This window comes from Columba livia, chromosome 1, assembly GCF_036013475.1.
Source record: "Columba livia isolate bColLiv1 breed racing homer chromosome 1, bColLiv1.pat.W.v2, whole genome shotgun sequence".
In the NCBI taxonomy this organism is placed as follows: domain Eukaryota; kingdom Metazoa; phylum Chordata; class Aves; order Columbiformes; family Columbidae; genus Columba; species Columba livia.
Window position 1 is genome coordinate 188,412,350 of NC_088602.1, and position 25,823 is coordinate 188,438,172.

Below are 25,823 nucleotides of genomic sequence, written 5' to 3' on the forward strand. Positions count from 1 at the left end.
GAGTTCCTCCCCAGTCAGATTACCTAAGCAGTGTGCACCCCAAACAGCAGCGTGATTGTTGATGCCACCGCAGCGTGGGAAAGCAGGATACAGAAACAGGCAAAATGATGCATTTTGGGGGCAGCCTGAATAGGTTGACTTAGATAGATGCAAAACACCACATTTAGAGCACGGAATCTGAACAGGACGATAGCAGTCTCTCCTTTTGGTGAGGAAAAATGAAGTTTTTCTTCATCCTTCCACTCTGGTAGATACAAATTTCTAAATGCAACTAATGCAGCGTATTGCTAGAGAGCTGCCAGAATGGTGTGTTCAGTACGCACACATAGACTGATTGTGGATTCAGATGGATCAGTGACAATTTTTCAAAAAATAAATGTTTAATGATATATCGTTAGGATTTACAAATGTTGGATGGTGGTTTCTAGTCCTTATGATTAATTCATGATTCATATTAGTTATGAAAGCAAAATTATAGATAAGTCAATGGGAACTGATATCAGAAGAACAGTCTGATGTGCTAATTGTATAGATTTTCTTTCCCAAGATTCTCCTTCATTATGCACAAGTCAACATGTACACTAGCTATGACGGCAAATCAAATAGTGTATTTACAACAGGAACATCAGAAGTACTGCCTTACAAGTGCAAATGCACCCTAAGGCTATCCCATGTCTTCCTGAGCTCTTACACATTAATTGCAGATGTGTAGGAGAATGGGACCTGCAGCAAAATTATGATTAACGTTGTGATATGAAGCAGCAAATGCAGACTCAGAAGGAAAAGCTGTTTGTTTCAGTTTAAGTGGTCAAACTGCCTTAAGTTTTCACTTATTCAAAGAGGTGTTTTTTTGCACTGTTTTTTTCAGGTATGCAGGCGTTCTTTGTCTTCCTGCCTGAGCCTTCCATTCTCTTTCATAAGATGTACTGAAGGAGAACCTTTCACTTGAGCTTTAGCAGTGCTTCCCAATTCATCCAGCCAAGGATTCTCTTTTCATTAGAATCATAGAATGGTTTGGGTTGGAAGAGACCTTAAAGATCATCTAGTTCCAACCCCCTATCATGGTCAGAAACACCTTCCACTGGACAAGGTTACTAAAACCCCATCTAACTTGGCCTTGAACACTTCCAGAGATGGGGCATTCGCAGCATCTCTGGGCAGCCTCTTCTGGTGCCTTATCACCCTCATGGTGAAGAATTTCTTCCTTATATCTAATTTAAATCTACCCTCTTTCATTTTAAAGCCATTACCTCTTTTCCTATTGCCACATAACCTGGTAAAAAGTGCCTCTCCAGCTTTCTTGTAGGTCTCCTTTAGGTACTGGAAGGCTGCTGTAAGGTCTCCCTGGAGCCTTCTTATCTCCAGGCTGAACAACCCCAACTCTCTCAGCATCTCTTCATAGCAGAGGTGCTCCAACTCTCCTCTGGACTCACTCCAACAGGTCCATGTCCTTTTTATGTTGAGGGCCCCAGAGCAGAATGCAGTACTGCAGGTGAGGTCTTGTGAGAGTGGAGCAGAGGGGGATGATCACCTCCCTCAAACAGCTGGTCACACTTATTTTGATGCAGCCCAGGATACAGTTGGCTTTCTGGGCTGCAAGCGCATATTGCCAGCTTGTGTTGAGCTTCTCATCAATCAACACCCCCAAGTCCTTCTCTTCAGGGCTGTTCTCAGCCATTCTTCGCCCAGCGTGTATTTGTGTTTCGGATTGCCCTGCTCCAGGTGCAGGACCTTGCACTTGCATTTGTTGAACTTCATGAGGTTTGCATGGTCCCACCTCTCAAGCCTGTCAAGGTCCCATCTGGATGGCATCACTTCCCTCCAGCATGTCAGCTGCACCACACAGCTTGGTGTAGTTGGAAAACTTGCTGAAGGTGCACTCGGTCCCTCTGTCCATGTCACTCATAAAGATATTAAACAGTGCTGGTCCCAATACCAGCCCCTAAGGGTCTGCCACTTGTCACTGGTCTCCACTTGGACATCGAGCCATAGACTGCAGTTCTTTGAGTGTGACCATCCAGCCACTTCCCTTTCTGTTCATTCCTAAATGTCAGTTTCATACAGTTTTCATCACATCTGCCTTGATATACCACTGATTGAAGGAGTCCACAGATGCCACAGTCAATAAAAAAGTTACTGCCTTATACCATAGTTCATAAATAATCCATGGGAATAGGAATTTCATTTCAATTCCTTAGTTTTCTGTCTTTTTCATAAAAACAATAAGGCCGTGATTTAAAGTTTATGTAGAGAAAGCATAAGGATAGTTAGAGTCCTATACCGATGCTGCTACAGAATTGTCAGACGTGGAAAAAGATGAGAAAGCTGTTGATGGTTCATTCAACTAGAGAAACAAAAATCATACACAAGTGGAGTCTTCAAAAGAAAGTATTTTTTGAGCCAGGATAGTTAAAAGTAGATGAATACAAACAAACTAATAAGTTTGTACTGGAATAGTCTGCACAGATGATATTGCAAGATCAAGTTCATGCAAGGAGGAGTTGTTTGAGTTTCTGTGGAATTGTGCCTTGTTTCACACTTTGATCGCAAAAGTCATGTTAGATATCGTTGTTATAATAGAGTTGTTAAGAAGAAGGGGATAATGCTAGCATTATTAATACACTTATTAGTTTCAAAAATGAGACTTGGTTTGGAAGCCAGTCTGCACAGGAAATTATTTATCTTAACCAGTCTTCATGGTCTCTGCTACAACAGCATACAGTGAAAGTAAGAGGTGTAGGCGAACATGGCTTTTAGGTATAGAAGCTTATTTCCTTAAAAGCCTGTCAAGATGAAGTGCTTGTACATCACTATTCCCCTATCTAGGTAAGCTGTTAAAATATTACAGCCTAGTTGCTACATAAAGTTTCCAAAATAATTTTACTGTGAGAAGAATGACATCATTTGTTGGTAAGTTGATGACTGAGGGATGGTGAGGGGCATGCCACTTGCTGGAATGCTTTTATGGTCTATTTGCAGCCTAGTTAAGAAGGATTCAGAGTGAAATTTTCTTTAACCTGTTTATCTGAACAAAACGGGTTACTTTTCTCATAGGAACATTATAATATCAAACTGCAACTATTATTGAAATTCCTGGGTAAAGTGCTATTTTACTAAACCTGCTATTTTACTCAAACATGGTAAGCAGATAGGTCTTGCATCTGACCTTTTTCAGAGGTCTCAGGGGACACTGCAAGACAGAATCAGTTAAACTTACTGTGAGTCTGAGAAACCATCTGGGTCAAGAAGTCATCAAATGAAAAAATGGCATTCCAGAAGGGTAAGACTGATCACCCTGGAAGAGAGTTGCAGCACCAAGTAGTAGGTGAAACTAATCCTTTATGTAGTTTTTGCCATATGTTGGGGTAGGCCACTGTGAAAGATGTACTGCCCCAGTGCAGTGTCACTACCTGATTTCTTGACTATGGCTCTATCTCTAGATTCCATACAATTTCCAGAAGGCAACAAGAGCTAAGGAGCCCATGATGTTCTTTCTTCAATTATGGCAGTCGTTTCCAGAAGCCAGCAGATATATTCTCGTATTTAGTCTCTAATCCTAGAGTATAGAAATATGGTCACTGGCGTGCCTCTTGTGTGTGAGTATTTATCTGAACCATACTGAAAGAAAAATGCTGATTTATACAAGCCACAACATTTCATAGGAAGATGCCAGTTTCCTATAGTCTTTAATTGAGGTTGAGCATGATCAGAAATGGAAAGATGTCAGCTTTAATCATGAGTTGTCAGATTTTGTCTTGTCAATGTATTTAATAAAACCTGACACCTATGATTTCTAAAAGAAGAGGAGACAAAGAGAAGAGATTTTACCAGGCAATATTTGAAATCTGAGCAGGAAGCTTTATGGATTTTGAGGTTGTGGGTGAGGTATTAAATTATAGGATGATTTCCAGCATCAAAATATTTAATGTATTGCAATTGAGGGATCTGTTAAAACTTTTTTGATGAAATTCATAATAAAACTGATGGGTAGCACTTTTTTCTGATATAAAAACATATCACTTGAATTAATTTTGGGGTTTTAGTTCCCAGCAAGTTTTGTTATTTTCTCAGTCATTTGGTTTTGATGGAATGTCTCTATTTTTGGATTACCTTAGTATTAGTAATCTTTTTGCTTTGCTGAGGTTTACTGTTTAACAAGCTAGACAGTAGCTAAGAAAATTCTTTAAACAAACCAAATTTCAAGAGCCTCAGAAGACATGTGTCACAAACATTTTAAATGCTTGTGAAGCTCCAGCTAATTAACCTTTGATTCTTACAACGATGATCTTAGAATATTCTTGGGTATAAAGAAGATGTAGAGCAATACGAGACATGCATACACACAGGCAATGCAGCAGCCTCATTTGCCATGCTCTTGCACTTTGTTTTCTTAAAATAGCACCACCAGGCAGTTTCTGCCTGACCCTGAATGTGGCGGTTGGGAGGGAGCCGTGAGTAGCTGCTGGGGGACAGGATCTGTGGGGACAGGGCTGTGGCCACCCTGGCTGTCATCGCTAGAGGCCAGTGTCCGGCCACGGAGCGGCAGTCTGGGACAGCGCAGGCGGGTCTGCTGGAGTGGGGAACCGAGCTCCTTGCTACTTGCTGTTTGCTCTGAAGTGGCAGAAAGGGAGGAGGAGGAGGAGTATCCCAGCTGTGTGCGTTCTTCTTCCAGCTCCCTTTGTTGCAGCACTCCTCCCTCCTCTGAATAGTAGTGTTTCCAAGTCTCCAAACATCCTCATAGAAATAGAGTCCTCTTGCTTTGTAATGCTTCATCCTGCTGTTCAGCAACAATTAAGAAACATCTTACCTGTCTTGTCACTGTCTCATGTGTCGTACAGTGATGCAAGGCTCTGTGTGTACCTCCATCAGTGTTTCAGCAAGTACTGTCTATTCCATATGGCTTGGATCACTCTGAAATGGCTGCACTGTATCTGGGCTGATTTCAAGTCAAAGTGATGATTTCTATAAAGAAAGGACAGAGTGTGCCCTCAACAAGTTTGCCAAAAATATGAAACTGAGAGGAGTGGCTGACACAGCAGAGGGTCGCACTGCCATCCAGAGGGACCTTGATGGGCTGGAGAATGGATCGACAGGACCCTTATGGAGTTAAAGAAAGGGAAGGACAAAGTCCTGCACTTGAGAAGCTTCCACCCCAGACATCACTACAGGCTGACTGGCTGGAAAGCAGCTTTGCAGAAGGGGACCTGGGAGTCCTGGTGGACACCAAGTTGACCACTGATGATGTTTAAAGGCCTCTTCCAGCCCAAAGTATTCTGCAATTGACAGGCAGTGTATCTTTGCAGCAGAGACCAGCAGCATTGTGGACTGCATTGGGAACAGCTTTGACAGCAGGTCAAGGAGGTGATTTCTCCCTTTTACTCAGCCCTAATAAGCCCATATCTGGAGTACTGTGTCCAGTTCTGGGCTCACCAGTACAAGAGGGTTGTGGAGCTACTGGAGAGAGTTCAGAGAGGGGCCATAAAAATGATAAAGGGACTGGAGCATTTATCATATGAGGAGATGCTGAGATATCTGAGACTGTTCAGCTAGAGAAGAGAAGGCTCAGGGAGATCTCATCAATGTAGCCAGAAGATGTAGCCAAACTTTTCTCAGTGGTGCCCATCCTTGAAGCAGTCTGCTCTAGGTGACCCTGCTTTGACCAGGACGAGTTGGACTGTACAGTTTCCAAAGGCCCCTGCTAGCCTCAGTGGTTCTGTGAAAAATAATTAAATGAAGGTTGGAGAGTGTCTCTGAGAATATGTATGGAGCATACTTATAATGAGTCAATTATAAACTAAGAAGGAAAAGTATAAAAGCAGTTTCCCATCTGACAGTTTGGGAAGAGAAGCGTTGGAAACTGTACGTATGCTGGGAGTTGTGCACTGCAGATTGTGAAGCGGGATCATGCATTAGATAGGAACGTCTACAGTGGTCTGGACAAACACGTGGGACCAGAAGCCAGTGTCCAGAGTCAGGACAGGCAGTGTGAATGTCTCAGTGATCATTCCGAGTAACTGTTAGGACTCCTGAAAATGAGAACCAAGAGCTGATCTCAAGGAATCATTTAAACCAAACTTGTGCTCTGAGGTGAATCAGGTATTTACCCAAATATCTTAGGTAATTGTTTCTTAAAATGTGTTCTTCCATGAAGAAGGTTCTACAGTATCCCTTGTTTTGTACAATGTTCTTTCACTCTAGCTGTTAGAAAGCATTTTTCCTAATATCTAACATGAGTTACCATCATCACAAAATGAGCTGCTTTTTTCTTCTCCTTTGTATTTGGCAGCCATTTGCTGGGAAATGTTGTGGTTTTGCTCCCCTCTCCCGTCTTGATAGTTCATATTTTCAAAATCTCTTCTCCTTCCTTCTTTTCTCACCTGGACTTTTTCAAATTTGTGTCAGTTCTACAGACTGGTGCTCATAACCAGAACTTCTGTGGCACCGAGGACAGGGCAGTGCATATGTCCAAAATTGTACCTAAGATGCTTCTGCTACTATCTGCTGATTTAAGATCTGCAACACAGTTGAAAGCATAGATTGTGAAATGCTCAAACTTTTTGTCCTCTTCCTCTACCTTGTTATTATCCATTTTGTGCTACTGCATTTGGTTCCCTCTGCTCAAATGTAGCGTTTTGAACTTGTGTGTCTTAAATTTCAGCTGCTTTATTTCAGACCATCCCTCCACTTAGTCCAGATACTTTAGGATTCTGATATTTTATCTACTCCCAGCTTGACCTTATCTGTAGTTTACATAAATGTGTTCCATTTCAACATCTTGTTGGGACACCTGGGAACCATAAATGCAGCCCCTGGTTAGCTCTGTCCTCAGCAGCTTTGCCTCGTTGGTAAATGCTGGGAACCTCCAGATTGCTCAGACTTGAGAGCTAAAGAGCAGGGGGGACACATAAGGAGAGTGCCAGGGAACTGTTTTGTGGGGTTAAATCTGTCATGGAAGAGTGTTCTTTTCTTGTCTGATCTACCAATATTAGATTACATTTTCCCAGCATACACACTGTTGCACATCCTCCTGGCTTTTCTCTGCTATTGAGCAAATGCCTACTTTTGCTTTCATGGTTGTGTGTTCTTCAAGGACAAGCAAAATTAATAATCACTACAGTAGTTATTGATCGGCCATTTTGAGCTAGCAGTGTCCTTGCCTCTGGTCTCCTTGCCCCCGGTCTTTCCAATGCAATTTCTGCCTACAACTTCAATATGCTTACTTTCACCAGAATCTCTTGGATTTTGATGTCTAGAGCACTGATTCATGATAATGTGAAAAGAAGGTATAAAGAATTGAATGTGGTCATGCAGAACTGGGGCTTTCTACTTGGGGAGGACACAATATTGAGGCTAGGATCGATTAGCGCCTTATATTTAGAGGTGTATTACGCCTTGATGGAAGGGATTACAGTCTTACCTCTAACGCTGGGTCCCCTGATGCCTTCCTGCTTTAGAACACAATGCGGAGGTAAGCAGCACAAGGTTCAGAAAGCAGTTTCTGAGAACACACTTAACTTTTGTGTCCCGTTTAAAATACACCTGTGGATCCTTTCAGCATTGTACCTTGTGTCTCTGATAAAATGGCAAGTATACTCCAGTCGTTGAGAAATACCCCCTCCCATTAAAATGGCTCTGTGCTTGTTTTCAGGAGTTGAAGACACTCAGACATTTTGTGATGCAAATCTTAAGACCATTTCCAGTTCTTCAGTGAGTGCTATGATTAAAATCAAATAATTATAAACTGTGAAGTTTGCATATAGTGTTTTTTTTTGTACCTAAAATATAATACATAGTTGTAGAAAATGTTTAAAAGTTGGACTCAATCTCCAGTGAGGAGTGACAACAGCATTCTTTACAGGACCAAGACTGATTTTGAAGAGCATGGTGTTCTGGGAAGTGTTGCCTGCAGAAAATGTGGCCATATGGCATATCCAGCTTTACAAGCAACTGTAAAGGCATTTCCAAAATATAGGATAATAGATGGGTAGTAAGTATTCTAAGGCAGTAATGCGTTCTAACTTCCGTAATAGTTTACATGACTGGTAGTACAAGTAAGGCTCTATGGTTTTGTATCCACAGCACAATTTATTAAAAATTTTAAGGTGATTTAATTAAGCTCTTTTTATTCTTCCTGTTTATTGGATGGGGAAACTGAACATTCCTGGTTGAAGATTCCAGTCTAGAATAGGTGGCTATTTAGGATTTGTCTCCCTGGACCTCAGCCAGGTGAAAGGGAGGACACCAGCCTAAGCCAGTTGTCTAAACTCAGTGGTAACCAGTGGGTGCTTTGCAAGGCTGGTTCACCTGGTGGGCAAGGGGGGTAAGAGAGATGCAGACATCTCCTTCTGGGGGTGCCCTCTGAGCTCTTCAGTAGCCACAGAGAAATTTTAGTCACTTGAGTTAGATGCCCACATTTTAGGTGGCTGGAGTTGAGGGGAATGAATCCCATGCTTTCCAGTTACTCCCTGTCATTACACATTGAGTTGGCTGTGAGTGCTGTGACTGCTTGCTGTGTATGCATAAGTTCATTAGTCACATCTCCGTATATGTGGACTTGCCTGTGTACAACATGGTGTTATTGCTGGTGCTACTCTATTCTGCCCAAATACTCTTCTATGTTTAGAATTTCCTCATCTGTTAGTTCAGGTTAGGTTTTATGGCTGATATGTTCTGAATACGTCCAAGCAGAAACATATTTGTCAGTTCAAGTATTTGTAGTGTTGGATTTAGCTTGCAAATTAGGATGCCTGAATGTAAACAGCTATGTCTTCAATGAGGGTTAAGCTCCTTTAATAATATCCAGAGGAGCTCTAGCCAGTATTGTCAAGCCTAGAGTGTAATTCTGTCATCCTAAAGAAGACATTACATCTGGTCAGCTGACTAGATATTTAGGCTTCACTGACTACCTCGAGATTGTAAGTACTGGACCAATGCATTGACACTGAGATAAAGATCATAGAATCATAGAATAATTTTGGTTGGAAAAGACCATTAAGGTCATCAAGTCCAACCATTAACCTAACACTGCCAAGTCCACTTCTAAACCATGTCTCTAAGAACCCCATGTACATGACTTTTCAGCACCTCCAGGGATGGTGACTCAGCCACTTGCCTGGGCAGCCTGTTCCAATGCTTGACAATTCCTTCAGTGGAAAAGTTTTTCGTAATATCTAATCAGCTTCACCTGGTGCAACTTGAGGCTGTTTCCACTTGTTGTCTTATCGCATGTTACTTGTGTCATTGTGCACATCTCTCTCCACAAAAAAATTGTACCCAGCATGTCTGAAAAAAGCCATGTAAAAGTGACATCTAGAAAATGTGCTTCCTGCAACTTTCTCATTAACCGTCAAGCCTTCCCACAATATAAGCTAATTAAAAGAAACACAACAATAGTGTTAATGAGCCTTCCTGTAACTGGAAGCTTTCAAAAACCTTTGAACCTGTTCACCAGCTGCATTTTTGCTGTGCAAAAGAAAACAATTTGCTCCTTAAACACAGCTGATAGCTGCAATCTTAAGAAGGAGCCTTAGGTCCACATGGAGAAATTGAACAAGACACATATCCAGAGAGGTTCCTGTTTTAGAAAGCTTTGATTTAACAGGTAAGTATAAGCACTGTGGTAAATGATGATGGTGATTCATCTAGTTTACAAATTAAAATATTACATTATTTTATGAGAGTGCAGACCTACAAGCATGGGATAAAATTACCTCTTAAATATTATTAAAACTTTATTCCTTAAGGACCAATGAAAGCCATGGGAGCAATTTGAAGTCCAGTCTCTTTTTAAAAACACCCGACAAAATAAACATCTTTTTATAGCTAGCTGTATATTCTGCAGTTAAGCTGTAGCCTTCTGCCTCTCCCAGTTCGCACACAGAATATACGTTTTGTCTGTGCATTAAATATTGGGATACAAAAATAAGTGATGTACAAAACATGCGAGACCCATGCAAGACAACTTCTTCAACACTAAGAACTCTCCCCTTTCTTTTCTGGGTGCATCTTGTATTCTCACAGTTTTGTCTGCTCAGTCATGTACAGCAGGAATGGTTTGGGGCAGAGATTTCTGTTTTGAATAAAGTAGTTAAGTCTGTCATTGGCTATTCAAAATAGGAAAGGCTATTAGAAAGTTACTACTAGCACCGGTTAAATATCATAGGCAAAGAATTGAAGATTTCTATTTATTTATTTTCTTTCTTTCCCTGTTTCAGATAATTTTAACTTACTATACTGACATAAACTTGTTTCCCAAACACTATTAAAAACATGTATTCTATCTTGTGTCCCTCATGTAATGTACTTCAATGAATAGCTTTCAGCCTTATTAGGAAAACTGACTGGAAATGACTTATCTTTCCATCGTTTCAAGGTGACTTTTTTTCCTAATGGTAATGCTGCTTGTTCTGCAGTGCAGTTTAATATAGTATATTGTTTAACAAGCACAAACCCAGTATTGTTTTATCTTGTATTATTTATTTTATGATTAGTCCAGGCTATATCATCTTGTAGATTTTTTGTGTCTACCAGGAATAATCACTGTCGGTCTCCAAAAATCCAATCTTACTACTGGCCTTCCCTGTCTTCTTTCCCCTTCTTTATTCTCTGATCCACCAAGAAAATAATTTAGTTTCTTTCTCCAGACACACACACACAGATGTGCGCCAGATGGTTACTGATACTATCGAGGTCTGATGAGTTATTGGAATAATTAGTGTTGGTGTGAGGTTTGTCAACTAACTGTAATACTGAACTGTGTAGTTATTTCTTTCAAGCTTTTAAAATTAAAGTTTTATTTTATTCAGACTTCTGAAACAGCACATAAAATGTCAGTGCAGATAGTAATTGATACCCAATTCATGGTCAGAAGTTCACTCAACTCTCTTTCATATGTAAAATTAGTGATCTTATAAAAGGGATCAAAGGCAGTCCACATTTAGGTGCTGTGATAATTTTATGCCAGAAGGAATGGCAAGGTATTAATCAGGGAATGATTTTAATGGTGAATTGGGAAATAATTCTTTCTAAAATATGAACATAAGGTGTGGGAAATGACAGAGAAACTGATACATAAATATTATCTATGGATTGTGGAATTAAAAGAGTAGTCCACATGAGCTGAAAAAGGCTGTATCCCAAGAGTCTACTAAGTCTCACTGTTTTGTGCAAGTCTTTGTTGCCCCAGCATGTTTAATATGTTTTGATTTATGAAGTATAAATACGAAGACAACTCTTAAGAAAATTTTGCTTCTGTGTATGTTACTTCCAAATATAGTTTGTGCTATAATGGATATGCCTCCTAGGTCTGCTATGTGGTACATGCATTTGATAGTTAAATCTGATTAAAATAAGAAAAAGTTACTTCTCTTTGTCCTTGACATAGGAACAGGTCAATTCCATTTGTTTTTTGGTGTTCATCACTATTTTAATAGGTGTATTACTCACAGCCATCTTTGGATGTAGCTGCAACAGCTCTGTCATCACACAGCCCTTGCCTGCATGATTTAAGTCCTTTCCCTGGTGTTTTGATCTTGGAAGAAATTTTGAAACAAGATTATTGTCATCCACCAAAAATACTGAATTGGTGCAAACAAAGCAGAATAAATAACTCCTGTACAGAAAAATACTGTGCTAGCCATGTAACAATAAGGAATTCTGTGGGATTGCTAGACACTAATAGCATGCATAAGTATTTGGAGGATTGGAGCTTTATAAAATCCCAAGTAGAATCTGAGTTTCCTTTCCTTAAGATTCACTGATTAATCTCTTCAGGCCTACCCTATTCTACTGTGTCCTTTCTGGTTTTGATCAGTTAATCCCTGTGTCTTTTAAAGCACATTTGATGAACAAATGAGAGAGCTGGGGAGGTATCTGAGCTCCCTAGCGTGTGTCAGCCTTTACGTGCAATCAGGCTGCTCTCCGGCCAACTCCTTATTTACTTAACATCTGTCTTCATCTTGTGAAAGGCGTGATGTATTCTTAACTCGGGTCTCCCTAGCCCTATAAAAAATACAACTTTGTATGATGCTATTCTTTCTGGAGTTCATATTGTGTATTTGCAAGAGTTCACCTTCATATCCGAGTAAGACTTGTCTTGCCGTGAGTGGGAAAGGGTACTGTTGTCCAAATGGACATTTGTAGCTGTTAATGTCACAGGACTGACCTGCCCTGAATACGCTTGTTCCCCTCCCATTGACTGGAAGGGGCTGAGACCACCAGTCTGTTGAGGGCAATCACTTAGAAAAAACTGCCTACATTTAGGCATTGTCAATACAAGCAGCATGCTGCATGTAAGTGTTCCTCTGTTCTGTTAGTACTGTGTAATTCCAAAACATTTTGGAATTGGGGTGTTGTTACTTTTCCAGGTATGGGACATTGGAGGGCAGCCAAGATTTCGCAGCATGTGGGAGCGTTATTGTAGAGGAGTCAATGCCGTTGTGTAAGTTTTCTTGTGTATGCCGTACAAAATGTATTTTAAAATATATATTATTAATATAGACATGCCTTTCTTCCTGTCCACCTCCATCACATAAGAAGACCCAACACAATAATACGATAAAAGTACTGTGTTTTATACAAGCAACAACCCAGATATATAAGTAATGTCATGTTCTAGGTCATTTCCCCCCCACAGGCTGTATTTAATTCTTTATTTCCTGCATTAATAAATGCAGGACTTACACAACTCAGGACCGTTCTAATGCTATTGTCAATGTGAACACATTTTTCACATTTTAGACGTTTTAGTGCAACTTTCTGCAAGTAATGGACAATAACCTAAGTAACTATATTCCCATTGCAGTTACATGGTGGATGCAGCAGACTTAGAAAAAGTAGAAGCTTCAAGGAATGAGCTACACAGTTTGATAGATAAGCCACAATTGCATGGAATTCCAGTAAGTATTTTGATTATTATTCTTACCTGAATGTAGACAGTGTAGCCTAAATCCTCATGAATTGGTTCCTCTGGACTCTTGAAAATACTAGCTTATACACGATGCAGCCCTGACACATTGAGTGTGCTTACAAAAGCTGTTGTGACATTTTTTCAGAGACCTCAGCATCTTATCAGTGCTCCAGTGTGTTTGCACGTTCTCTCATCTAAAGGTCAGAATATATTTGGAAGAAATTAATTTTCACGTGTGGCATTATCAGACAGTCATTACTTCCAGTCAGTCCCCTTGTTGGCTGGGTTTGAACCAATGACCCAGATATGTTTCTGGCAGTATCATAAGGCACGCAAGATGTGTCTTTCTGAAGGCTGCCAGATGCTAACGTCGAATAGTGGCTTCTGCTTCCAGAGATTGTGGATGAACTTGACTTTTAAGTGTCCTGACTTTTTCTCAACTTCTTAGTTTTTCAAACTAAGCTATGTGGAAAAAATGCAATTATGCATCTGTTCTCCAGTAGGAAGTGTCAAAGAATAGTATATTCTGCTGAAATTCTAGTGAGGAATTATGGATGTACAGACCAATGTTATTTAATTAAATGTTATAATCTAACAATGTAGACCTAGTAGAAATCCATCAGGTTGGCACTGATCTTTGATGCTGACAATACCAAGCAGGTGTTCATACAAATCGGGAAGAAATTACAACTTGATGGCTCTTGCTTGGTGCCTTTTTTGTAAGCAAATATTTGGACACTTGGGCACTGCAAGTGATAAAAGTCATCTGAGGATGAGTAGACAGTCAGCCAACACAAAATCATTGTGAAAATAAAGTTCTCACCCATCCATTTTTGAAGGAGAATTTTTCTAGTGACTTTCCATCTGTTTTTATAAGGTTTGCTGTTATTGTTGTGTTATGTGTTCCATACCTGTTGAAAAAATCCCACAGAAATCTAGTCATGCTATTCATGGCAAGTGACATTTTCTGCCTTTTGTACTGTCTTCACATCCTGTTTTAATTCTCACTTTTCCTTCCTGAAATGACAGATCTCTCATAACTTCAGAATTATTTAATTAAATTCCGTTCCTTTTCTATGTTTTAATATCACATTCCAATTGCCCAGTCTGACCAGCACAGTAATTTCCAAGGTGCAGTAATGCACTTTTTACTTACTTCTTTTTTCATAAGTAGTAACTAGTATTGAACTTCCTTCAATTTATTGTACTCAGGCTTTGGCGTTATAGATTTTAAGGTAGCTTTATTAACCTGAGACTGCAAGTAATGGGTTTTAATGTGTTTGAGGTTCATGGGAAATAATGGGGCAGTCTTGACTCAGAATGGTAACACATCTGGAAAACAATAATGCAACCATAATTAGAAAAACCTTCCATTGCTTACTTTATCTTAGAAGGTGCTCAACCCATTTATCTGACCTTAATTTATACTTGAAGCCTGAAGTCTTGGGTAGAAACTCATTAAGTTCCAGCATCCAGTCAGTAAATTTTCTGCGTTTCTCAGACTTAATTCCTAATTGCTGCCTTTCTGATTTCTACAATGGATGCTCAACATGGAGGGAGAGGAATCAGTCATTTGGCTGGTCCTTGTGTCACATATGGTTTGGATGCCTGGCTGTTTAGTATGTCAGTGTTAACAAGCAGGGGAGCAAAACCATAGAGAGAATCACGTCTGAGGCTTGAGGACTCAGCCTCTACTGCAGGGGCCCTGTTTTTGATGAACATTATTCTGGACCTGTGAATTGGGTGTCCATTGGTGGCTTGAGAGCACCATGTTCTCCTCCAGATTTAGTTGCATGCAGTCTGACACCATCCCATAATGGCATCCAGAATGGGAAGATTTACTTCCAGAAGTGACTTCTGATACTGATACACTCAGAAATAATTGGATCCAGTTTTCAGAGGGTGTGCATCCAATATCTGACCCTGACTAGGAGCAGGATTTTCATGATGCTTCCACAGTCATTGGCCATTTTGAATATGGCTGCTGTTGTGTTCTGAGTACTTAGCTGCAAGATTCAAAATAATGCCAAGAAACAGAGACAAAACCAAACTTTTATTGCTCCTGGATTTAACATGAATATTTATTTCAGGTCTTAGTCCTTGGGAATAAAAGAGACCTCCCAGGTGCACTGGATGAAAAGCAGTTAATTGAGAAACTGTAAGTAGCTGGCCTGTGTAAAAAGCTGAGACACTGTGAAGTTTGATATGTGAGAGAAAATCATTGGTAGTCTATGGCAACAACCAGCTATAACAGATTTCATTTTACATTCTCAGATACTCTGAGCTCTGCTGGCAGTTGAAATAGTGATCTAGGCTGATAACTGCAGTAGATTTGAACCTCTCTTGATTTTTGTTTCGGTTGTATAAGGTTGTTTCAGATAATCCTGTTTTTCCACCACTGAAGATACAACCGCTATAGATAGTAATAAGCTCACACTTGTCAGAATACATTGTAGTGGCAGTTTAATGCTTGAATGGCAATAGAACAGAACTATTCCACACTACTGTTGAGGTTTTGATTGCGGGGTGACAATAAAACAGTGGCAAATGTATTGGTAACTCCCTCTCCCCCCGCTTCCTCTGTTAGTCCCTCCCTCTCCCCCCTTCCCACTATGACAGGTGATTGGGAGGAAAAGAAGGACAGAGAGAAGAGAGTTGGAAAAATTAAAGATGTTTTACTAATGCTACTAATAAGAATAGAGAAAATAATACAAAATATACAAAACAAATCTTCAAAGACCCAGCAACTGCAGAGCTGGCACCTGAAGTCCTGGACTGGACTCTGCAGCCAACTGGAGCTGGATTCAGTCTGTCACTAGGCCTCAGTTTGCAGGGGCGACTAGCAAGGTCCTCTCCTAATGTCGGCCATAAAGAAAAAGGGACGAGATCCTTGTGATCTCCCACTTTTATATGAAGTATTCACGTGAATGGGATGTTATACTCCGTTGGTCATTTTCTTGGTCACCTCTTTCTCGTTGCCCCTCTCGTGAGATGTGCATCAATCCTTATCGATAACCTCACATTCCATTGCTATGATTACCAAAAGATGTATCTGATTTTCCAGGAAAATGCAGCTAATATGAAAGCTTTAGCTGACAGGTAAAATTCACTAAAAGAGAAACTTGTTTCTAACAAAACTAAAACAACTATTATCTGTAAATTCAAACAATTCAGATATTTTTGGCATGTATCCAAAGCATATACTTATGAATTACTGAAACTGACTTAAATTGATGCATTGTAAGGGCAATTGTAAAGGAAATGTACAATTTTGTAAAAATGGCCAGTTTAGCACTAATTTTGCAGAAGAGGATTCTTTGTCTCTAATCACATAATTTTAATCAATGGGGAGTCAAGTGAACTTGCAGTATAGAATCATGATCCAAAGATTAGCAAATAAACTGTAACTTAGGAAAAACACAGTGGCTGAAGTTGGAAGGAACCTCTGGAGCTCATCTTGTCCACCACTTGCTCAAGCAGAGCCACCTAGAGCTGATTGCCCTGGACTAGACGACTTTTGAATATCTCCAAGGCTGGAGACTCTGCAACCTCTCTGGGTAATCCTTGCTAGCGCTCAGTCACCCTCAGAGGTAAAAAGTGTTTCTTTGTGTTCAGAGGGAGCTTCCTTTGTTTCAGTTTGTGCTTATTACCGTTTTTCCTGTCACTGGGTTCCATTTTTTGTGCAGCCTGCCTTCAGATCTTTGTTCGCATTAATAAGATGCCCCCTGAGCCTTTTCTTCTCTAGGGTAAGCAGTCCCGGCTCTCTTAGCTTATCTTCATATATGAGGTGTTCAAGTCCCTTAATGATTTTAGTGGGACTTCACTGGACTCTCTCCAAGAGCTTCATGTCCCTCTTGGACTAAAGAGCTAAGAGCTGGACTAGAACTCCAGGTATGGCTTTACCAGTGCTGAATAGAGGGGAAGGATCACCTCCCTTGGCCTGCTGACAACACCTCCTAATGCAGCCCAGAATACAATTAGCTTTTTTTGCCACATTGCTAGGTCTTGTTCACCTTGGTGTCCACGAGAATCCCCAAGTCCTTTTCTGCAAAACTGCTTTCATAGAGTCATAGAATGTCCTGAGTTGGAAGAGACCCACAAGTGTCATCGAGTCCAACTCCTGTCCCTGCATATGACAACTCCACAGTTCACACCATGTGTCTGAGAACAGACATTTGGCCTCTGGCATGTAGTGGTGCCTGGGGTTCTTGCTCCCCAAGAGCAGGACTTTGCTCTTCCCGTTGTTGATCTGCATGAGGTTCCTGTCAGCCCATTTCGTCAGCCTGTGGAGGTCCCTTTGGATGGCAGCACATGTATCGGCTACTCCACCCAGTTTTGTGTCATCAACAAAGTTGCTGAGGGTGCACTCTGCCCCATCACCCAGATGACTGATGAAGATGCTAAAGAGGATTGGGCCCAGTGTTGATCCCTGGGGTACTCTGCTAGTTACTGGCCTCCAGCCAGCCTTGGTATCACTGATTGCCACCCTCTGGGCCTGACTAGTCGATGAGTTTTCAGTCCACCTCAGTGTCTGCTCATCCAACCCATACTTTTACAGTTCATCTATGAGGATATTACGATAGACAGTGTCAAAAGCCTTACTGAAGTCAAGGTATACAATATCCATTGCTCTCCCCTCATCTGCTAAGCTATAGATTTCATTGTAGAAGGTTATCGAGTTGTTCAAGCATGATTTCCCCTTTGTGAATCCATGCTGACTGCTCCTGATTACTTTCGTGTCTGTCATGTGCCTGGAAGTGGTTTCCAGGATTAGTTGCTTCATCACCTTCAGGGATCAAGGTGAGTCTGACTGTCGTGTAGTACCCTGGGTCCTCCTTACTGCTCTTTCTGAAGACCTGAGTGAAATTTGCTTTCCTCCATTCTCCAGGCACCTCTCCCAGTTGCCGTTATTGTTCAAAGGTTATCGAGAGTGGCTTCACAAAGACATCAGCCAGTTCCCTCAGGACTTGTAGGTGCATCCCACCAGGGCTCACGGACTTCTCTATGTCCAGTTTGTGTTGACCTGATCCTCTTCTGTCACAGGTACAGCTTCCTTGCTCCAGACTTTCCTGCTGGTCTCTGGTGCCTGGGATTCCTGAAGGCTAATCTTGCCAGCAAAGGTGGCCTTCCGTACTAATGCGTTTTCCATATCCTGTATAACCAGATCCCCAGTCTCATTGAGCAGTGGGCCCACATTTTCTCTTGACTTCCATTTGTCAGTTACGTACTTACAGAAGCCTTTCTTGTTGCTTTTGACAGCCCTTAGGAAATCAAACTTTGGTTGGGCTTTGGCTGTCCTGCGCATGCCTGGACAGTTTCTGTGTTCCTGCAGGTTACCTGTCCCTGCTTCCACTTTCTGTACACTTTGTTTTTGCGATTGGGTTTTGCCCCACTTACGCTTCCTGGCTTTTTATCCAGGCTCATTAAGATGGGCTCCTCTTGAGCCTGGAGGTGATGCTTGAATATTAACCAGCTTTCTTTGCTCTTCTTTGCTACGGGGCCTTATCCCATGAGACTCTACCAAGCAGATCCCTGAAGAGGCCAAGCTTGCTCTCTTGAAGTCCAAGGAGAGTCACTATTTAGTTCTCTTGTTTATAAGAGTCTCTTGTGTGATCTCAAGACTCTTTCCTTCTCGGTGCTTCCACTCCACATCTGCTTCAGGAACATGATGTGTTTCCTGCATGTCTGTGTCACTTGTGTGAGGATAAATAAATGAAAAAATAGCAAAGTGCTCAGAAACTCTGAGGGCAATAGGGAAATTTGCAGGAAGAAAAAGAAGTTAATCAAGAATTAGTTTCTTCCTAAATGTAGAGGCATCCTTTCACTAGGAATCAGATCTGATATAATTAAGTATAATAAACATCCTGAAGATTAATGGTTTGATAATTTGCGTGCTGTTATTTGATTATAAGAGTGATTAGAGGTAAAAACTCTGAATTCTAGGTGAAAAGAGTGACAGGTGAATGCTGAGACATGGTAATGTTACTTGGTTGCCTCTGCAAAGTATTATTTTCAGCTCATGGGTTTCTGTGTTTTTATTATTCACTATTATACTGACTTAATGACAAATTTGAATTTTTGTGAGATGACTTTATAACCTTTTAATCTTTATAGTTTAAGAAATGTGGGGGTTTTGTGTGCAGAAGCATATTTTAAAAATTTAATATCTGAGGATAGAATTGAACCCACTGAGTAAAAAGCAGAAAACATATAATTTGATGGAAATTTCTGTTGTGAGTTTTAACGGCATGATAGAACTACTTATTTTATTATTTTTGTTCCTGTAGAAACCTTTCGGCTATTCAAGACAGAGAAATCTGTTGCTATTCTATTTCCTGTAAGGAGAAGGATAACATCGGTAAGCTGCTTTTTCTTACAGAATCATCAGTGTATACTTTGGATCAGATGTTAAAAATGTTAATGATATTTTAATACCTAACTCAAATATATAACTGAAAATCTCAGTTTCTTTGGAAAGATTTTACTGCAAATATTGCATGCAGTTGTGTTTGTTTTAACATAGAATTACACATAATTTAAAAGTCGCATGTAGAATTATTTATTTCCATGAGAAGCTAAGAAACTAATTTGACAGGAGCCTTGGAAAAGCGTATTTAAAGCCCAAAGTCATTGAATCCCTCACAAAAACCGTGTTACTTTTGAAAAAATAGTAACTGGATATGAAGGCCTTCCAATTATTAGGTGGTACTTAAAAAATTGTGGTATTTTACTCCATCCATGATTTTAATTTGAAAGCAGGCCTTACACATGTGGCTGTGTGGTGGTGTTCCTCAAACTGAGGGACTGGTGCTTTTGTTCTTCTGGAGACTCCAAGGCTGTATCCTGAAGTCAGTGAGGACCTGTAAAAGCTCCGTGAAGTTGTCTTCTATCTGCCTTTGCTTTTTGACCTTTCCTCTTCCTGCTTTCTTCCACTTTCCTGTCCCTCTCCTCTGTCGTGCTCTCCCCTTCCCTCCACAAGGCAGGAGAAAGGGGTGAAGGACAGGCTGAGCCAGCAGCAGCGGTTGCCTGGGGCCATGCTGCCTCTGCGCCGCCCTTCCCTGCACACTGCTGAGACAAGTGGTGCTGGATGGAAGGGATCCAGCCTGGGTGGATATTTATAGCTGCTTCTTGAGGGAGCCAGACTCATTAGAAGAGCCGGGCAGCTCTGTAGGGCTCAGCCAAATGAGAGACCGTGGGAGCGGGAATGGGAGGAAAGCCAGTTTCTCTCGGCAGCAGGGGAGATCTCCATCCTAGGCAGAGAGGGCCAGGTGTTAGATGTTGTAAGGAGGCTATACCATGACACGCAGGCTTCAGAAAACTGTGGGCAATTTCAGGTGTACACAGGGACACGTTGGGCAGTGAGGACTTCTCTTGGAAATGGTGTACACCATTTGGGAACATTGGTTTGAAGGAGACCACACCCAGCTTTGCTGCAGCTTGGGGTGCACCAGTTATCTCTGAATAAGGGAAGTACACAGAATATACTGTTATAGTAGAGAAGGTTAGACTTTGGGATATGAGGACTGAGGAAGACAACACAGGATTATCTGCATAGGTGAAGGACAGTGAAGCTGAGGTTTTAGAAATGCAGTGCTTGATTCTCATCAGACTGGCAAGACTGCAGCAGACGACCTCAAAAGTGGTATTGTGACTAGAAACTGATAAAAATAGTTTAATTTCTGAAAGGATCCTGGAGAAAATAGGTTTTGATCCTGGCTCACTTATATGAGTGGTTTAGAGGAGAAAAGTACGAAAAAAAAAGCTTACTAACATGTGCAAATGGGAAAGTCATGAAAAGAACAATCACTACTGTGGAACCATGTAGATCACTTACTTGTGGAAGTCCTGGGAGTGTTGATGAAAAAGACTCAAATCCTAACTGAGAATCAGGCAAGTATCTTCCAGTGTAACATTGTGCCTAGAAAGGCTGAACTGGTTCCTGAATATTTGCCCAAAGAAATAACAAATGGGAGCAGACTGCATAAATCACAGGTGTTTGGAACTGTGCAGGCATTACTGGAGCAGTGTGTGCCATATTTGAGGAAGACCTTGAGAAACTGAAAAGAGGTTGGGCAAGAACCTAAGGAGATCAAAGGACTGAAAAATATAATGAAAAACTATAATGAAAATCTATTTAGCTTATTAAAGTGATGAAACTACTAGGCTGTTAAGGAGCAGACTGGGAGCTGTCTTCTTCCTCTGCATTTTTGATTGATGTCAGTGCAGTTGAATGAGATGATTAATTTTTCAATGCAAGCTGCAGCCTGGCTAACTGGTCTCATCAGGAGGTGTAGGTGTAAGGCTGGCAGTTTCTGTGTCCTGAGAGACTGTAGAAGTACATAGTTATTAGCTTTGTTTTAGATGCTGCACAATGCTTTTGTCTGTGGTCTCAGTGCCTGAGCTGGTCTGCCAGGATATTCATGGAGTGCTGTCTTAAACTTAGAGCAGATGTGGCAACAAATCTGAATTTGAGGGCTGGAGCTGTTGCTGCCCCCTGACATCCTTCCTTCTACCCTGACAGATGTTACTACCTTGAGGCAAAAACATCTAATCTGCTCATGAATCAGTTTGTGAACTGCTGCAGTTTTCAGCCCAGTGCATTAGGTTGTGTCAGGGGGGGTACCAATTTCAGCTATTAAATTTTAGTCCAGTGTTGCGTGTCTTTCAGAGACCTTGGACTCTTGCAACCTATCTAAATGGCTTCTTAATGCCTTGTCTGATGTTTGCCTTCTCTTTCCTTCTGGCTGAGTATTTCTGCCTTTCTGCTTTTCTGTTCTCATTCTGCTTTTCATTCTAGTCTGAATTTTACAGTCCGTTTTATGTACATCTTAAATCTTTGCTTTTTCCAACAGTTCTTCATCCATGGCTTAGAGAACTTAATGTCAGTCATCATCTTTCATAAACACAAAATACACATCATTTTAGAACTAACAAAAACAACAGAAAAAACCCTACCAGGAGTTTTAAGTACTGAGTTTTTAATTAAGTGTAAATGAGGGCCTGTGTTTTCTGGATTTTGTTTGTGTGGGGTTTTGTGGGTGTTTTTGTTTTGTTTATTGTTTTGGGGTTTTTTTAGTTTGTGTTAACCTGCTGGTGTTCTGTAGTCCTTTTACACTCTGCAAGCAGGCTGTTGAGATGTTAATTTTCTTTTATCTGTCTTGGCAGACATAACATTACAGTGGCTTATTCAGCACTCCAAGTCAAGACACTGTTGAAGAAAACTTTTGCTGAAGATAACTCTTTCCCAATCACTTTGACTTGTATCAGCTTTACACAACTGAAAAGATAAAGAATACAACTGTGTGCTACCAGGACTCACTTTGGTCATATTTGTTAACAGAAGTAAAACTGAGTTATAGCTTGTCTCTCTATTTTTGTTCTTTTTTTAAAAATCCAGATATTTATCTGCCTAGGTAAAATTCCTGAACGCCTTAATACAAGTATGACAGAAAACAATACTTTTTTGGGCAGAAATGTTTGAGTTCATGCATGCGAATTGTCAGATCCTTAGTAATTTTTTTCTAATTTGAAACTGAATAAACTGCACAGTGGAAACAGATATGACTGGGGTTTTTTTGAATGTATTATGTAATCATTCATGCAGAATGTTTTCCCTACAAGCACCTGTGGTTAAGTATCAATAACCAATTAAAACCATAATTAAAAGCATCTTATTTGAACAAAATGCTGTTAATCAGAACACTTTCAAATACTCTGATTGGTGAGAAGTTATTTCCAAAGTCGCATATCTGTAGTTATCTAGATTTTCCAGTCACTGATGTACATTTTTCATACTAATATTCTTTGGGAAATGAAAAATAAAACAAATTCTAGACAGTCCTGTCATCCTCGATTGGGATTGGAATCTAGAGTGTAGAATTGCGGTGGATGTTTTTCTCTCTTAAACAGAGAATGAAATAAAGAGGGAGAGCAGGTAAGATCATTTGCATCTTTTCTGACATTATTACCCTCAAAATTCCTGGATTTCTTAAGCATTTTAATTGTATATGAAATAACTTTCACAGTGTTTCTGAACTACTCTTCCCATTCCTGAGCCTTGCAGTATTTTCAAGTATGCAGCCTAATACAGCTGGGCTTTGAAGAAGGATTAGTTCTTTTGAGAGAGATTGAAGGGGCAATTCACTTCTTAAAATTCTGATGCTTTGCTAACATCTTACAGATACCTGCTGCTTCTGAGTGCTTCACTTAGAAGCACTCTGATGGGAATTCTTCTGTGAGTTTGGAAATTCTATCAAATATGGAGACTCCATCTGAAGAAAAAGTAGATAGACTTCAAACTTTTACAAGGTAGATGCTCAGTGGCCAAATGGTTGAAGGACACTTGTAGATCTAGGAGGCAGAAGTTCTGGGATGCTGGTCTAAAGATGTGATAAATGGACTGATTGCTATAGTATTAAAAAAGTCGTAAGTCATTTATACAGTTCTTGCATGAACTATAAAAACAGCATCATGTCGTTTTGAGGATGCTTTTAGGCTAGTGGCCCTGATAAGCTGCATAAAACATACTGCACAGAATTCATAAAATCTTTCTCGAGTGTCACAGGAATGCTACTAAAAGCATGATAGTCAGGTTATTGCACTTATTCATAAACGTTTGCAGTATTACATGCAGAAGTCTGGCCAGGGGACTAATTTTTCTATGGTTACATGAAAATAATTTAAGTATGTGTTAAATGCTGAGTTCTCAGTAAATAAGTAAATGGTGGATGTTCCTGAAATGGGATGTTGGAAATGACCTTTCACAATCTGAAATGTAATCCATCCAGTGACATTTTGTATGCTGAAAAAACAGCATTAGATGGCTAAAGTGATGAATTTTGAACACTGTTGTTGCTCATGGACTTTTAAAGTAGTAGAGCTGTTGGAATTGCAGTCACTATGCATACGATGTGAGAGAAAAGCCGTTTGTGTAACTGTGGTCTCAGTATTCTTCTGGTAGTTGTAGCTGTGTAGAAGTGTGTGATGGTAGTGCCTCATCCTTCCAACCTACTATAATGGCTTGCAAGGTCTTACTTCTGGCATAGGAGCTCCATGTCAAATCTTAATGCATCACTGCTTAGTCTGGACCACTCTTGCTCCGTTGCTGCAATGGGTTTGTGGGGATGGAAGAAACCTCTGTGCAGGTTGATGGGAACCAGCCAGTTTTCCAAGACAGCACTGGTGAGAAAAGCGGTGCTGACTCCTGTCCTTCTTCTCTTGCTTTTTTTCAATGTAGTATTTCCTTGGGAGATGACTAAAGAAGTTATCATCTCCCTCTTTGTGCTGAACATGTCACCAAGTACCAATCCAAGCTAAAGACAACCTGTGGAGGGCGGAGGTTAGGTTCCAGGTTGGCTGAATGAATCTCTGTGAATAGGAGATGAGAATGAGCAATTTTGTTATCAAAATTATCCTGTTATACAGCATATTTTTTTTTTTCTCATTTCTCCTACGTGACCTTGTATCAGAACCTAAGGCAAATGAACGCAGGCACTGGCCTTGCTGTTCCTGTTTCAAACAGCCTGTCTGATTTTCAACAACTTGCCTCCAAGTAATTTTTCAAAATGGGTTTAGCTGAAGATGAGTGTTTACTGTCATACTCAATACCTTTGTGGGAAAGATGAATTGTAGATGACTGGCAACTCTGACGTCTTATTTCTGACACTGCATATGGTCAGGAAGTGTTGCAGAGGTCTGGACCACTGGAGACAGCAACGTTATCTGGAGAGGTCACAAACTTTCTCTGCAGAAAAGCCTCTGTGCAGGGAATGTCCCCTTGCTGAGACAGAAATAAATAGTGCAGTGCCTTGCACAGATCCACATTAGGTGTGTTTCAGAAGCAGGGAGGGTGTGGAGATGCATGGAGTGACCACTCTGTGATTGTTCTCTGCTTCTCGGCACTCCTGAGAAGCTGGCTGCAGGACAGAGCAGCAGGGGCTGCTGTTGTGCTCTGGCTTTGACTGGGAGGTGGTGACGCCTCATCGCCAGGCGTGTGTGAGGTAGTCTGACATGTGTGCAACATCCTCCAGGCTGGGAAAAGAGCAGCACTGGGGAATGTGGACAGTTGAGGAACTTGGACTAGCCTTCAGTTCAGGCACAGCTCACAACCCCAGACTCCACAACATCAAGAGCCTTAAAATAGCACAAGTGTAACAGCGATACAGACATGTTTCCCTTCCCTTTATTCCTTCTCCAAACTTAGGAACAGCTTATCTGTTACTCAGGGCTATACAGAACCACCAGGTGCCAACCATCTGTTTTACTTCCAGCACTTTTATTTTTTCCTGCTAGCGATGTATTTTTCCCCATATTTCTTTTCCATTTGCATTATGTATTGTAGAAAGCAATCATGAACATAAAATTTTAGTTAAATGATATAAAGAACCCCAAATCTGAGTCAAGTTTTTTACCAAATGCACTATAAAACTTTCTACATTTATTGCAGAGATCAGTGACACATACATAATTTGTTCCTGAATAAGCTATTTCAGAAAACACTGCTACTTCAGTCACCTGAGCAGCATGCTAAATGGAATGCTGCTGTTCTGCACTTTCAGACAGGGCGTACATATCGGCTGTCACAAGACTTTTGATCAGGCCAATGGAACGTATACAATAATTGTGTATAGTGACCCCAAAATTTTAAAGCTTGTGAAACAGAACAGACTGTACCCTTGGCCAGCCTCTTCCCACAAGGCTCTTCTGCCTCTTGCTGTGGCCCAGTCTGGTCTGTAACACATTGTGATCGTGCAAGCGCCTGCAAAGCAAACTCTACCTGGCTCAGGCCATGGGGTTGTGGCTCAAAAGAACATGAGGGAAGTGGGACACGTGTGAAAGGCTGGCTGTTGGTTATTAGTTTTCTGCACCGTGGTTTCCAGGCCAGTCAATGCCTTGGAACCAATATATGGCATTCTAT

At 40.8% G+C, this 25,823-nt stretch overlaps 1 protein-coding gene across 2 annotated transcripts in view; it reads left to right on the forward strand.

The window, feature by feature from the left end:
- Positions 1-22,466, forward strand: part of LOC102087427 (ADP-ribosylation factor-like protein 8B) — a 30,939-nt gene extending 8,473 nt beyond the window's left edge. The window contains exons 3-7 of one of the 2 annotated variants that reach the window (XM_065048873.1): positions 12,366-12,439; positions 12,803-12,896; positions 14,998-15,065; positions 19,195-19,265; positions 22,073-22,466. In XM_065048873.1, coding sequence (XP_064904945.1) covers positions 12,366-12,439; positions 12,803-12,896; positions 14,998-15,065; positions 19,195-19,265; positions 22,073-22,122 — 357 coding nt within the window. In that variant the 3' untranslated portion in view covers positions 22,123-22,466. The remainder of the gene's footprint in view (positions 1-12,365; positions 12,440-12,802; positions 12,897-14,997; positions 15,066-19,194; positions 19,266-22,072) is intronic. The other variant, XM_065048874.1, reaches the window with a different exon arrangement.
- Positions 22,467-25,823: the final 3,357 nt, after the last annotated feature.